This window comes from Eumetopias jubatus, unplaced genomic scaffold (genome assembly GCF_037043125.1).
Source record: "Eumetopias jubatus isolate StellerSeaLion01/CBP00866 unplaced genomic scaffold, mEumJub1_p1.0 scaffold_10, whole genome shotgun sequence".
Taxonomy (NCBI): domain Eukaryota; kingdom Metazoa; phylum Chordata; class Mammalia; order Carnivora; family Otariidae; genus Eumetopias; species Eumetopias jubatus.
The window spans coordinates 27,001,120-27,016,573 of NW_028274816.1; the positions used below are offsets into that span (position 1 = coordinate 27,001,120).

The 15,454-nt window shown below is 42.7% G+C and overlaps 1 protein-coding gene across 3 annotated transcripts in view; it reads left to right on the forward strand.

Annotated features, from left to right (window-relative positions):
* HYDIN (HYDIN axonemal central pair apparatus protein) overlaps positions 1-13,065 on the forward strand; it is a 312,800-nt gene extending 299,735 nt beyond the window's left edge. For all 3 annotated transcript variants that reach the window (XM_088027478.1, XM_028090615.2, XM_088027479.1), the window contains exons 83-85: positions 3,329-3,559; positions 9,550-9,774; positions 11,480-13,065. In XM_088027478.1, coding sequence (XP_087883604.1) covers positions 3,329-3,559; positions 9,550-9,774; positions 11,480-11,962 — 939 coding nt within the window. In that variant the 3' untranslated portion in view covers positions 11,963-13,065. The remainder of the gene's footprint in view (positions 1-3,328; positions 3,560-9,549; positions 9,775-11,479) is intronic.
* Positions 13,066-15,454: the final 2,389 nt, after the last annotated feature.

A 15,454-nucleotide genomic window follows, 5' to 3' on the forward strand; every position in this document is an offset into this window, starting at 1 on the left:
ATTCAAGAGGAAAACATAAGGATACAATGAACAAAGAATCAAACTTCAATTGATAGGTATTTCAAATAATTGTTGAAAAGCAATCTGAAATGAATATTTCATATGACCTCAATATAGGAAATAGCAAGGGGAGGAATAAAATAAGGCAATGAAAATTTTTTCTCATTCAGTGGGAAGCACATGGGGAAATAAAAGATGTTCTTTCATTCACCAGAAGGGTAGGGAAAGAATAAAGATAGTCATAAACTATAGATATGAACAGAAAAATATAAGTAAATATATGTTTTAAAGTGTTAAGTAAAAATGATGGTGAACACAGATCACAGAGTCTCTTTACAATAATATGTATTAAAATTAACAACACAAAAGTTTTTTAAAAATCAAAAGTACTTCTTCTGATTATAATGGAGTAACTACTCTTCCCACCATAAATGATCATAAAACTGGGCAAAGTTTCTGAGGCACGTCTTCTCAGGCATTGGCAACAGGAGCACAATACTGCAATCCATTGAAGAGAAGAAAAGCTAATGAGATGAATCTCCATAATTGTCCTGGCTCTCTGCCAAGGGACAGTTTCCTGACTGCAGTGCAGTGAGCTGGAGTCTAAGCAAAGCACAGCTGCCCCGTTGAACTGACAATGCAGAAATCAGAGTTTGGTGCAGTTGAAATAGCTAGTCTCGACAGGGTGGGAGAGGAGTGGAGGGAGCAATGTATGGAGTGGCAGGGTGTTGGGAGGGAAGGGAGACAGAAGTCTGTCTGGGAGTTCCCCTCAAAGTCTTTGGCTGAGAGTTGTCCTGCACGTGCACAAAATGAGGCTACATGAGATTTGTCAGAGAACAGCTTCCAAAAGAGGTTGATAAAGAAACAAAGATACATTAATCAGCACTGGGGAACATTGGAGGTCTGGCTCGGCCAGATGAAAAGACTGCATTAACATCTCACCAACATCCTAAGAATCCAGTGAAATACCAGAAAGGCCAGAAGAAAGGACCATGCCCTTAGGATAAGTCCTTTTAGGCCCTTAAAAAGTCTAAAACTAAGCAACTACAAGATCTGCAGGAAGGACAAAATTTGGAGATTGAATCCCACCAAGTTGGAAGGTCTTGAGAAACACCTTGAGCTTTCCACAGATCTGCTCTAACAAAGCATAAAACCAAACCTACACAACTTTAAGGTGATAAGTCAATAAGTCAATGATTAAACCGCCTCCTAGAATAAAATCAACACTCTTACAAGGAAGATAACAGAATCCAGAATCTCTACAATGATCATCAGCAATGTCCAGTGCACCAGCAGAAATTACTAGATTTGTGACAAAGCAGGGAAATGTGACCCATAGTCAAGAAAAATGTAGTCAATAAAAATGGACTCCAGGATGGGCCAGATTTAGCAAAGACCTCAAACCATCTATTATAAACATGTTTAGAACTAAAAGAAATCGGGTCGCCTGGGTGACTCAGTTGGTTAAGCGACTGCCTTCAGCTCAAGTTATGATCCCAGGGTCCTGGGATCGAGCCCCGCATCCGGCTCCCTGCTGGGTGGGAAGCCTGCTTCTCCCTCTCCCACTCCCCCTTGTGTTCCCTCTCTCGCTGTCTCTCTCTCTCTCTCTGTCAATTAAATAAATAAATAAAATCTTTAAAAAAAAAAGAACTAAAAGAAATCATTTCAAATAAATAAGGACAGATAAGGAATCTCAGCAGAGAAATGGAAAGTATAAAAAAAGAACCGAATGGATATTCTAGAATTAAAATTAAAAATTTCAATAAACTGAAATGAAAGTTTCACTGGATGTTCTTAACAGCAGATTGAATTAAAAGTAAAAGGATTGAATAAAAAGAACCAGAGCCTCAGGAACCTGTGAGAAAATATGAAATTTTAAAATACATGGGTAATATGAGTCCCAGAAGAGAAGAAAGTGAGAATGGGGCAGAAAAGTATTTGAAAAAAAAAATTATGAAACTTCCCTGGTTTTATTTTAAAAATACATATATTTATAGATCCAAGAAACTTGGCAAACCTCAAGCAGGAAAAATACAAAGATAACCATGATATACAAGAAGACCATGTCTGTGCACATCATAGTAAAACTGCTAAGAATCAAAGATAAAGAGAAAAGCTTGAAACAACCAGATATTTAAAAATATGGCTAAATACAGGGAACAATAATAAAAATGACCGCTGACTTCCCTTCAGATATAATGGAAGCCATCTGCAAAGTGCTGAATTCTATCAACCGAAAATTCTTCATTCACTGAAAATATCCTTTAAAATGGAGATATTTTCAGATAAAAGAACATGAGAGGATTTAATGCCAACAGACTGGTATCACTGGACAACATGCTAATAAGTATTCTTCAGTCTGAGGGAAAATGATACCCGACAGAAATCTGGCTGTACTGGCAGCAGAAGCTTATCATGCCAGTCGCAGGGGTGAGGGGACAATGTAGTGCAAGTCGCAAGGGTGGGCTCTGGAGTCAGTTCAACCTTGTTCAAGTCCTGGCTCTGACACTTCTCTCTGCATGTGACCTTGGCAAGATATTTAGCTTTGCTGAACTTCAGTTTCCTTGGGGGGAAAAAAAAAGAAAGAACCAAAACAAAACCAAACAAGAGAAAGAAAGGAAACAGTGAGGGGAATAATAATGCCGCCTGCAAGCTGTATACATTAAACAAGTACTTCTTGGGCCTGGCACAAAGTAATCATTGATTAAATGTTAGATGCTGTCATTACCATTTTTTTTTAAGATTTTATTTATTTGACAGAGAGAGACAGTGAGAGAGGGAACGCAAGTAGGGGGAGTGGGAGAGGGAGAAGCAGGCTTCCCGCTGAGCAGGGAGCCCGATGCGGGGCTCAATCCCAGGACCCTGGGATCATGGACCTGAGCCGAAGGCAGACGCTTAATGACTGAGCCACCCAGGCGCCCCTGTCATTACCATTATTAATATTATTGTCGATTCCAGCAGCAACTGGCATAGGAGTGAAGCCCACTACAGCAGGAAGCTCTTGAGGTGTTGCTTCTTCTCTCTGGGGCCAGCTAGCAGTCCCCCTGGACACCTTCACCTTCAGCACTAGACAGTGCTGCTCTGGCCTCTTCTGAGCAAACCCGGGCTGTTCCATCCGCTCTCACCTGGGAGGAGCCAGAGCGGAACTCTGCAGGAGAAAGGCTGGCTGGTGGGGGTGCAGACAGGGTGGGAGTGCCGATGTCAGCCCGGCACCTGTGCTTCGTGTCCGCAGGCAATGCTAGCAGAGAGAAGGAACTCCTTGAGACAGCAGGAGCCCCTCTGCTAACCCCCTCTGCCCTACTTCCTCCCTCTCTCCCTGCCAACCCAGGTGATCTTCCGAAATGAAGTGACCAATGAGTTCTTACACTACATGGTGAGTTTCAGGGTCATCCCTTCAGGCATCATCAAAACCATTGAGATGACAAGCCCCGTCCGGCAGAGCACATCAGCCTCCATCAGGGTGGAGAACCCCCTGCCCTATTTGGTGACCTTCTCCACGGAATGCAGGGTGCCTGACATCAGCCTGCCCTCCCAGTTTGTGGTGCCTGCCAACTCTGAGGTACGGCCCTGGCTACCAGTGGTCCCCTGATATCTGTGACAGAGGCTCTGCCCATGGGGGGGTTGCATCCTTGAGTTTGGGTCAGCCCTGACAGTGGTTGGGAAGGCAGGGGACGGTCCCTCAATCACACCACTGATCTCCCCTTTCCCCTTCTGCCCGAGTCCTCACATGAACATGGGCGTATGAGCGCTTTGGTTCAGACATGTAAAAGGGACTTACTTATTAATTATGAAGCCTTGCCTCTGTCATATGCTTGTTTGCTTTGTTCAAATTGAAACTATTTTTGTTTTTTGCTAATTATAAAGGTGATGTAGAATATATGTGGTGAAAAGGAAAGCAAGGGACATAGCGTATCGAGTGAACAGCATGTGCACTGTCACGCACATAACGCTTGCTTATGCACAGACCCCTTCAGGAAGGATGCACAAGATACCTGTGCCCAGCTGGGAAGATATAGCCTGAAATTCTGAGCTGATGCGGCGATGAACTTTCTTTTGACTCTTTTCACTTTATGGCTCCAAACTCACTGTCCAGATTCCATCAAAATCCCTTCTGTTTCTCTAACTTAAGCCCACCCACTTATTCCCTGTGCCCACTCGAGCTCTTCCTTCCCCTTCAGAACGCAAAATCCTTTTTGTTCCTCAGAGAGTCTCCATGCCCTTCATTTTGTCTTTATATTTTTCAGCATAAATTATAAAAAATCTTTGCAGAAATATATAACACATATATACATATAATGTATTAAAACATGTTTACTTAAACAACTATGAAGGAAATATCTGTATAACCAATACCCAGGCCAGGACATAAAAAATTGCCACCATCCCAGAAACCTGTCTCCACTCACAGTACTGTCCGTCACCCCTAAAATTTACCACTGTCCTCATTTTGTAATAATTTCTTGCTTTTAAGCCATACGGTTTAGATTGGCCTGGTTTTGAACTTTATCCAAAAGAAATCATATAAACATTCTTCAGCGTTTTATGTCTTTTGCTCGACATCGTGTGTCCTGATGGTCATCACATTGATGCACGCAGCTGAGATTCATTCATCCCCATCGCTGTAGAATATCCGTTCCATCATACAACTATACCACAATTTAGATATCCCAGACGTCTGTGTTGGTTTCAACGTTTGGCTATCATGCTGTGGACCTCACCACACAAGTGCCTTCCTGACGCACACGGCATGTGTTTTCCACAGCGTATGCCTAGGAGAATCACCGGGTCACAGGGTGTACATGCCTGAACTGCCAACCAGGAGATAAGCTCCAGTCAGTAATGAGAGTTCACCAACTTTTGGCATTGTCACATTTTTAAAGGTTTACCAATCTGATAAAACTTGGGATCAACTAATAGCTCCTTGTGATCTTAGTTCACCTTTTTACAAACAGATTGACTTCAGTTGGTTAATAGTCTGTGCAGGAGATCTGCCTCCATGCTCCTGAGTGAGAATGAACCAGTTTTCCTTTCTTGTACTCTTTGTCCAATTTGAGCATCAGTTCTGCCCGCAATAGAAAAAGAATTGGGGATTTACCTGCTTTCTCGATTCCGTGAAAGAGTTTATAAAAGATTGAAGTTATGTCTTCCTTGAACTCACAGATGAAGTCCCTGAGCCCTGGTGTTTTCTTTTGGGGAAGGTTCTCCCCTACTGACTTGATTCCTTTCATAAGTTATTAAACTATTTAGATTTTCTGTTTCTTCCTGAATCAGTAACAAGAGCGTGGATGTTTCATCTGTATATTCAAAATATTGGCACAACATTGTTAATATCCTCTTACTACCTCTTCTATGTGATGTTCTTTTCTCATTTCTAATATTGGTTATTGTGCCTTCTCTTTCTTGATCTGTCTTGTTAGAGGTTTCCCAGCATTATATCTTATATTCAAAAAGACATCTTTTGGTTTTGTTGGTACTCTTTATTGTGTGTTTGTTTCCTAGTTGCTGGATTTCTACTTTTAATTATTTCCTTCTTTCTGCTTCCTGTGGGTTACTGGTGCTTTATCTAATTTCTAAGATGAGTGCTTAGTGCATTTACTTCTAGTCTTCTCTATTTTCCCATACACACATTTACGACTATAAGTCCCCCTCTTAAGTGCTGCTTTGGCTGCAGTGTACAAATTTTTATATGCAGCATTTTTTATCATTAAGTTCAAAAATGTTCTAACGTTCATTATTATGAATATTTCTTTTTTGACTCATGGGTTATTACAAGTGTTTCCTAATTTCCAAAGTGTGGATTTTTCTACATGTTGTTTTTTAAATTATTTTGTGGTCCTTATATTCCACATTATTTCAGTCCTCTAGATAATTTGTTTAGACTTGCCTTATGGCCCAATATATGATCTTTTTTTTTAACCCTCCATTTATTTTTAAAAAGTATGTGTTTGGCATTTGGTGTTCATTCTCTGATATTTTGGTCTATTTGTTTGGTCAGATTTAAGAGAGTATGTTAAAGTCACCACTGTGATAGGGGATTTGTCTGTTTGTCCTTGTAGTTCTGTCATGTTTTTGCTCTATATACTTTGAAGCTATATTACTAGTTAAATTAAAATCATAATATCCTTCTGATGACATTATATTAAGACTTGATCATCTCAAAAAAAAAAAAAAGACTTGATCATCTCACATTCCTGTTCTTCAAGAGTTTCTTGGCCATTCTTGGCCCTTTGCATTTCCATATAAATCAGCTTGTCATGTTCCTCCAAAAAAATTAAATAACCTATTAGGATTTTGATTGGATTATTTTAAGAATGTATTAGCTGCCAAATTACCCTAAAAATTAGCAACTTAAAACTGCAAGCATTTATTATCTACACAGTTTCTGAGGCTCAGAAATCCAAGAGCAGCAGCTTCACTGGGTGGTTTGAGCTGAGGATCTTTCCTGAGGATGTAGTCAGTTGTCAGCCAGGACTCCGGGCACCTCAAAGTTTTGATTGGCGCTGGATAACCTGCCTCCAAACTCATTCATGTGGTTGTTGGAAAGACCTTCATTCCTTGCTGGCTGTTGGCTGCAGGCTTCAGTTCCTCACCACGTACACTTCTCCCTAGAGCTGCTTTCACCCCGACAGCTTGCTTCCCCTAGAGCAAGTGACCTAAGAGAAGCAGAGAGCAAAGGAGAGAGAGCATGCCCAAGACAGAAACCACAGTCTTTTCCTCTTAATCTCAGAAGTGATATGCCATCTCTCTGCCATATACTAGGGGTCACGCAGACCAGCCCTGGTACAATATGGGAGAGGATGACCCACTGGGGGCCATCTTGGAGCATATCTGTGGCAGAGAGAATTCCAATCTTTACGCTATTGAGATTTCCAATCCATGGGCAGATCTCCATTTACTTAAGTCTTCTTATTTAATTTCTCTCAATAATATTTTTTTAGTTTTCTATGTAGAGGCCTTACTCACCTTTTGTTAGATTTATTTCTAGGCTTTATATATTTTGATACTATCGTAAATGGTATCTTTTCAAAATTTCGTTTTCTATTTTTTGCAAGAATGCAACAGTATTAATGATTTTTGTATATTGACTTTGCCTTTATTTTTTGGCTTTTTAAGTTTTTATTTTAATTACAGTTAGTTAACATACAGTGTTATATTAGTTTCAGGTGTCCAATATAGTGATTCCACACTCCCATACATCACCTGGTACTCATCACCACAGGTGCTCTCCTTAATCCCCATCACCTGTTTCACCCATCACCCTACCTACCTCCCCACTGGTAACCTTCAGTTTTCTATAATTAAAACCTGTTTCTTGATTTGTCTCTTTTTTCCTTTGCTCATTTGTTTTGTTTCTTAAATTCCACAAATACATGAAATCATACGGCATTTGTCTTTCTCTCACTGACTTATTTTGCTTAACATTATACTCTCTAGATCCATCCATGTCATTGGAAATGGCAAGATTTCATTCTTTTTGATGGCTGAGTGATATTCCATTGTATATATACACCACTTCTTCCTTATCCATTCATCAATCAGTGGATACTTGGGCTGCTTCCATATCTTGGTTATTGTAAACCGTGCTGCAATAAATACCAGAGTGCATGTATCCCTTTGAATTAGTGTTTTTGTATTCTTTGGGTAAATACCCAGTAGTGCAATTGCTGGATCATAGGGTAGTTCTATTTTTAACATTTTGTATATTGACTTTGTAACCAACCACCTTAAATAATTCCCTTATTAATAATAATAATTTCAATTATAGATTTTTAAGTTTTCTACATGTACAATCGTATCACCTGTACATAAATACAACTTTGTTTCTTCCATTATAAACTTCTTCCTTTAATTTCCTTTTTATGCTTTATAGGGCTATCTAGGAACTGCAGAGCGACGTTGACTAGAAAGGCAATAGACAGCATCCTTGCCTTTTTCCTAATCTTGAAGGGAAAGCTTTCAAAGTTTCCCCATTTATTATGTTTATTTTGGGTTTCTTATAGATACCCTTTATCAAATTAAGGATGTCCCCTTCTATTCCTAGTTTGCTAAGAGCTTTTTTTAAAACTCCATGAATGGATGTAGTTTTATCAAATGCCTTAACTGCATCTACTGAGATGGTCAAATCATTGTTCTCCTTTTAATCTGTCAATGTGGCAACTGATTGGCGGTTAAATGTTAAACCAACCTTTCATTCATGGAATAAACCCATCTTTGTCATAAAACATTTTCTTCTTTATATATTGCTAGATTAGCTGGATAACATTTTTATTGGGCACTTTGTATGTATGTTTGGGGCGGGGAGGACTGGCATCCAGTTTTCTTTTTTCCTATTAGCCTTGTTTGATTTTGATATCAAAATCATGCTACCTGAAGTGGGTTCCCTCCTTTTCTCTTCTTTGGAAGAATTTGTGGAATACTTAGATTATCTAATAGAACTTACAAGTAAATCTTTATGATCCTGGAATTTTGTTAAGAGAAAACTTTTTTACTATTGCTTAAATCTCTTTAACGGTTACAGAACTACCTAGTTTTTCTTTATCTACTATGTCTGGTTTTGGAAGTTATATCTTTCATACATTTTCCCATTCTCATCTAATTTTTTTTAATTGTGGTAAAATCATCTAAATGCGTATACTCTATTTTCTGTTAAACATCTACAACAACTTTAACAATATCCTCTTTTTATTCTGGTTTTCAATGAGAAGAACTAGTTCTTTTTTAAAAAGAAACTATACCTACTCATGATACAAACAAGATTTTAACTATACAAAAGTATATGGAAGAGAAAACGAAAGTCCCCAAATCCCATTTCCTTCAGCCTAAGATAACTACTGGTAACAATTTGAAATACATCCTTGCTATCTCTTTTCTATACCTGCATAGACATAATCTCCTCCACAAAAATGGGCACATGCTTTATATACATTTCTGGAATGTCCTTCCTTTGACTTACAATATCATCAACACCTTTCATGGCAATGCTTATAGCTCTGCCTCTTCCTTTCTAATGGCTACATACTATTTCACCAAAGTGGATAAACTGTGACTTATTTAGCCGAGTTCTTACCGCTAAACTCATTTGAATTGTTTCCCTTATTTTGTTATTATAAGTCATACTCTTGGTTCTTATTCTGTTTTGCCATGCGTGATAATAGAAGGAGGAGAAAAGCTTCCCCAAATGAAGGTAGAACCCAGGAAGCTGTTCTGAGATTGGCTATGAGCAAAGAAAGAGCTGCTTGACCTTCAGCCCCCCTGCTGGCAACACTCACCCCCATCGCCATAAGTGTGTGTTTCTCAAGAGAAGATCTAATACCTTTTAGATTCCAAGAGATTACAGATACATAAATACCTCTAGGGTATTTCTAGGGAAAGCCAGAAGGGATGCAGAGGAGAAAAGGGGCTATTTGGACAGAGATTCCCTGGGCTCAAGATCAGTGTGAGCATTTGCTGTGAAGCACCATTTCTGCCACCAACCTACTCTGAGGTCACTGAGTAGCAAGGGATGGGTTGGACTCTTGGCATCATGGGAGCCTCTGTCCTCTCTTGCAGGGCACATTCTCATTTGAATTCCAGCCCCTGAGAGCTGGAGAAACCTTTGGGAGACTAATGCTGCACAACAGTGATTTGGGTTACTACCTGTATGAGCTCAATTTGAAGGCCACGCCAGCACTCCCTGAAAAGCCCATCCACTTCCAGGCCATTCTGGGCAGCGGTCAGAGCATCTTTGCCAAGTTCGCCAATTATACCCGGCAGAAGACAGAATACTACTGCAGGGTGAGCAGCCACCGTCCCACCCTCTGCCCTTGCCAGCAGTCTGAGCTTAAAAATAATAGGCGGAGGATACAGGGGGTACAGAAATATGAAACTCAGAGGGAGTCAAGGGCTTCATCTAGCCTGGAAACTCCCAGCTAAAAACAGTATCAGGCCTGGCTTCTTCCTCACAGACTCTACCTTAACAAGCTGGGGTAGGGATGGGGAGAGTTTTGCTTCCCACAGTATGTACAGTGGTCACTAGAGGAGACAGTAGGCCCGAGACCAAGGGCCTCCTGACGCTGTCATCGATTACAGGCGGGGAGTATATCATCCCCCTCTTTGGAGTGGCTCTGCCTCCGAAGCCCCAAGGTCCCTTCCTGGTCCGGGCAGGGTACAACACAGTCATCCCCTTCAAGAACATTTTCTATCATCTGGTCACCTTCTCCTTCACTGTGGAGAACCTAGTCAATGAGTATAGGCTGTGAAATCCAACAGCCTTGGATTTGAACCCTGGCTTCACCACTTACTCTTTGAATACTTTACTAAAGCTCTCTAACCTTTTCTAGAAATGGTAATAATACCCCAACCTCACAGGATTGCTCTGAGGCCTTTAAAAGATGCATACAGAACTGTTTTCATAGAGCTTAGCTCATAGTACATGCTTCATATATGTTACCTATTATATAATTTGGAGTCCAGGCTTAACTACTGAAACAGAAACCCAAAATAACAACAAAAACAAAAGTTATTCTTATCTCAGATAACAGTGTGAACATAAGCAATTTGGGCTGGAATGGTAGCTCCATGACATCAGGTATCCAGACTCCTTCTATCCTGAGGCTCTTCCCTCTGTAGAGAGTTGCTTTGGTCCACAGGGACCAAGACGGCTTACCACGATGTCTGCATTCCAGCCAGCTCCAGGGGGGATGGTGGGGAGCTATATTTATCCCTTCCACTCACATTCCCTTGAACAAAACTGTGTAAGACCACATCTAGCAACAAGGGTAGCTAGGAGGCACAGCCTCCACACTGGGTTCCATGGCTAGAGTCAAGAGGCACGGGCTCTTGATCACTCATATCAGTCAGGAGAAGCTGGGTTATGCTATAGTAACAAACAGCCCCAATATCTTGGTGGCTTAAAACAACCAAGGTTTGTCCCTCATTTGTGCTGTCTATCCAGTGAGGGTCAGCAGGGGACTCTGTTCATCACAGCCATTCAGGGATCCAGGCTGAAGGGCCACCGCCAGCTCAGACGTCTCAGGTCGTAGTGCCAGAGGGGTGAAAAGACCCCAAGGGGACTGGTGCCGGCAAGCGAGCACCCTCGTGTGCAAGTGACCCCTTTCACTTCTGCTCGAAGCTAACTGTCAAGAACTAGCCCCCCAATCCACGAGGAGCCAGAGTGTGCAGCCTTTCATGGGTGTGGGGGAAAAGAAGAGCCAGATAGGGGGAGTAGCCCCAGTGAAGACCACACTTCTGTAACCCTGCTTGGTATATCTGGGCAACCTCTCTTGGCCTCGATTTCTTTGTAGCAAAATGGGTATAATAATTAGTATTACCTACTTTTCAAGGGACTTATAAGGGCACAACTTTTAATGACCTGCCCAGCCTCACACAAACGTGGATTACTTGATGTCCGAGAGCGGGTGGGCAGGCGGGGGATGGGCCCGAGCTGCCCATGTGCTCTGTGGGATCCCTTGTGAACCAAGTGCATTTCTTCCTCTTTCAGACCGACTGTCAAGACTTCCACACGGAAAAGATCATTAACGCAGCCCCAGGGGCTCAAGGAGGCACAGAAGTCAGTGTGGAGGTCTATTTTGAGCCCAGCCACCTGGGCGAGACCAAGGGCCTCCTGACGCTGTCATCGATTACAGGCGGGGAGTATATCATCCCCCTCTTTGGAGTGGCTCTGCCCCCAAAGCCCCAAGGTCCCTTCCTGATCCGGGCAGGGTACAGCATAGTCATCCCCTTCAAGAACATTTTCTATCATCCAGTTACCTTCTCCTTCACTGTGGAGAACCCAGCCTTCTCTGTTCGTGCTGTAGACTCCGTGCGGCCCAAGAAGATCAACAATATCACCGTCTCCTTTGAAGGAAACCCGTCAGGCAGCAAAACGCCCATCACCAGCAAGCTAATTGTGTCTTGTCCTCCCAGTGAAGGCAATGAAGCAGGTGTTAAATGGGTTTATTACCTGAAGGGAATCACCCCTTAGTGGTAACTAAGGTCAGCTACATCAATGGAAAGCCATCTCTTCAACCTTAGAATCTATATATTATTCTACCCTGGTGAAGAACAGAGAAAATAGTCAGAATTCTACAGCTACTGTTTTATCTCCTCCTTCAATTATTGGGGCACTTATTTCCATATTATATGCATTCCAAATATATATATATATGAAATATATATATATTCCATATTACACATGGTAACTACAAAAAAAAAAAACAGCTATGTTGCACTTCACAAGGGCAAGTCCCTGAATTTAGTTTCTAATCATATCCCCAAAGCTCAAGGAATAATCCTCATTTTTAATAAGATGACATAGATATCACACTCATGACCTCCTATCAAATAGCACTTAGTGCATGACACTAGGCCCCCACAGTGCCTTTTAAAAATCCATAATGGTTTAAAGAGCCCTTAGACATGACTCTTTTTTGATATGATATTTTATTCTGCTTTCATGTAAAAGCCAAATAAGACACTATTTTCAAAATTGTAACAGATGACCCCTGCACCATTATTGCAAGGCCAGGGGCCGGGGATGATCCCTCCATCTCTGAATCCTGTATCTGTTCCCCACAGAAAGTTCTTGCTGAAGGCCGGGTCCTGGAGTAATGCGGAGCCCCCAGTCCCCCACTCCCAAGCCCAGCCCTGTGCGTAGCAGTCAGCCTGTAGCCCAGCGATTCCCTACCTGTCTGCACGTCCCAATCGGCCAATTCTGCTCCAGACCCTTGCACATCATATTCTGATTTAATTAGTCTGGGGAGGGATGTAGGCATCCTTTTCTCTTCCAAACTTGTACAGCAGTGTTGAGAACCAATGCTACAAGTCCTACACCCACCTGGCCATTAATGCTGCAATGGAGTCAGGGATCTACTTCCAAGGGAGGACCACACCACAATCTGATGTGGTTAAACTGCAGCCATTCTGTATTTACAGGAAGGGTGAGGTCTAAGTCAGTGCCTTTCTTAAGAAGGAAAACACTAGGGAAGCACCACCTCCAAGGAGTGGGACATCTGCCTTAGCCCAGGCTCTGGCCCTGGGTCCTGCAACGTGTATTAATAGGACCACTTAAAAAAATAATTATAATAATAGGACCACTTACCTGTTGGTGCTCCCTGATGAAATAAAGATGATTGCGACTGGCCCTGGAGTGGATTTGCTTCTGCATGCACACGCCTGGGTGTCCCCTGCCGCCACCTCCTCCCCCATCGGCATCCCCAACAGCCTACCTGCGAGGGAGGGAGAAAGCATGGAAGGAGATGACGAGTGCTCCCAACAGGGGGTTCTGAAGAATGGTCCCTGGCCCTGGCAGCAGCAGCATCCCCAAGGAATTCATTAAAAAATGCACATCCTCAAGGCACACCCAGACCTGCTGAGTCAGAAGCTCCAGGGGTGTGGCCCAGCAACCCTTATTGTGTTTTAGAGGTCTTATGTCTTAAAACACATAAACCCTTATGTGTTTTAAGAAGCCCTTATTGCTTTTTAGAGGTGTGGTTTTCTGTCTGTTTGTTTGTTTGTTTGTTTAATGGAGGGAGATTCTTCTCATCCTTTTGTATCTCCCCCCAACTCTCAGCCCAGTAGACCCTGCGCTCAGCTAAAGTATTTGCAGACCTACACGTAATAGTTGATCTGCGGAACTACTAAAGATGCTGTTAACGGACATAAGGCAAAAACTAGATGACAGATTTTCCAGATGGTTAAATGAGCAAAGAGCACACCGCACAGCCATCTGAGAGGATGCGGAGATCAATGAGCACACGCTACGACTAGCAAACACCCAGAGTCTGATGAAAGCAGGGCTTTTCAACTTTTATTATCTACCGAAATCACCCAGAGGGCTTGCTACCTCACAGGCCATCAGGCCCCATCCTCAGAGGGTCTGATTTAGTAGCTTTAGTTTTCGTTTTGGCCAGGTTCCCCATGAGGCCCTTGCTACGGGTCCCAGGAGCGCGCTGCCCAGCACAGCTGTGAAGCTGCAACTGCCTTGCCCCAGCACTAGCTGGGACGGACATGCTAGGGGTGCAGGATCTGGGGCTGTCCCAGACCTCCTGGATCAGCGTGTGCATTTTAAGGCATCTCTAGCGCACTCTGCAGCTAAGAGCGGTTGCCTTAAAGGCAACTATGGAAGCTGAGCCTTTGTGGGACCCACAGCCCTGCTGCTCTCCAGGAGGACCCTAGACACTGGCTGCTACAGACCCTGGCCTCTTCCCAAGTGGTGCTGGGTGGCCAGGGCCAGTTTCCCTACCTCAGCCCTACTCCAGCTCTCCCTAAGCCACTGAGTCTAGAGCCCAAAGCCTCCTGGTCTGGAGTGAGGAAGCAGGCCTTCTCCCTGGGACCCAAGCTCAGCTCAGACCCTGCCCCAGCAGGAACACCTCTCCAGGAGGACTTGAGATGTGATACATCTCTTCTCTTGAGGTCCTTCTCATACTTCCTCCACCTCAAAAAGACAATAACAAAATTGTTTCATTTTGGCAAACCTGGGATTGCCAAGTACCTCACCAGAGGCCTGGGGGAGAAGCTTGGTGAAAATGAACACTCTGACACAAGCTAGTGGACATTTCCCTCTGAGGATACATTCTCAGCAAAGCAGACCAGCTAGCCTAGAAGTGTCTGAGTGTGGCCAGCCTGGCCAGGACTGGCCACCAGGGTCAGAGGAGTGAGCACGTGGAGAAGGCAACGGTGGCCTTGGGCTTTCTTAACCCCACAGCCAGTCCAGGATTGCATAAATAACCTTAATTAGTTGGCATTTTCTAAGAGATCAGAGAAAAGAAACCACCTTTTCTTCCCCCCCCCCCCCCCCCACCGAGGAATTTCTGAACTAAAGGTAGGACAAAGCATTGGTTTGGGCCTTGAGTAAAACCTGGTTTCTTAGCAACCTAGTCCAAAATGTGATTTCAAGAGAAAAGAGTTCCTTCTGGTCAAAACATTACTGTTTCAATTATTAAAAACTGTATCTCACTATGACCCTTGGGAAATTCAGTTCACCTTTAAGAAAAAGCCAAACCAAACAGCAAAAGAAACAGATGAAATATTATACTAGATACGGTCCAGTGGAAGTGAATACGCACCAGAGAAATAGGTCCAAATCATTCCCATTGATTTAATTTTTTTCATTGTTTTGCATCAACCATCATCAAAAATCCTAAAGACATAAACTTGGCAAAGACATTTAGAAACGTCCTTATCAGTGCCACCTGGTATCAAGGTAAAAGGAGGAAACTATTAAGCAAAACATTTTTTCTGGCGACAAATCTAAATCTGGAACAGTTTCAGATTGGTGGTCCACCCACCTTCATTCATTGGACTGTGCTGGCAAAGGTTTTAAAAGCTGTGAAAACCCTACTGGTAAAGGAAAGCACTTTTTTCACAGATTTTCTAGACACAATTCCTCCATGACTTACTGAATTTTGGGTTAGCTTCTGTACTTGTTCGTATGGCTGCATAACAAATTCCCACAAATCCAGCAGCTTAGAACAAC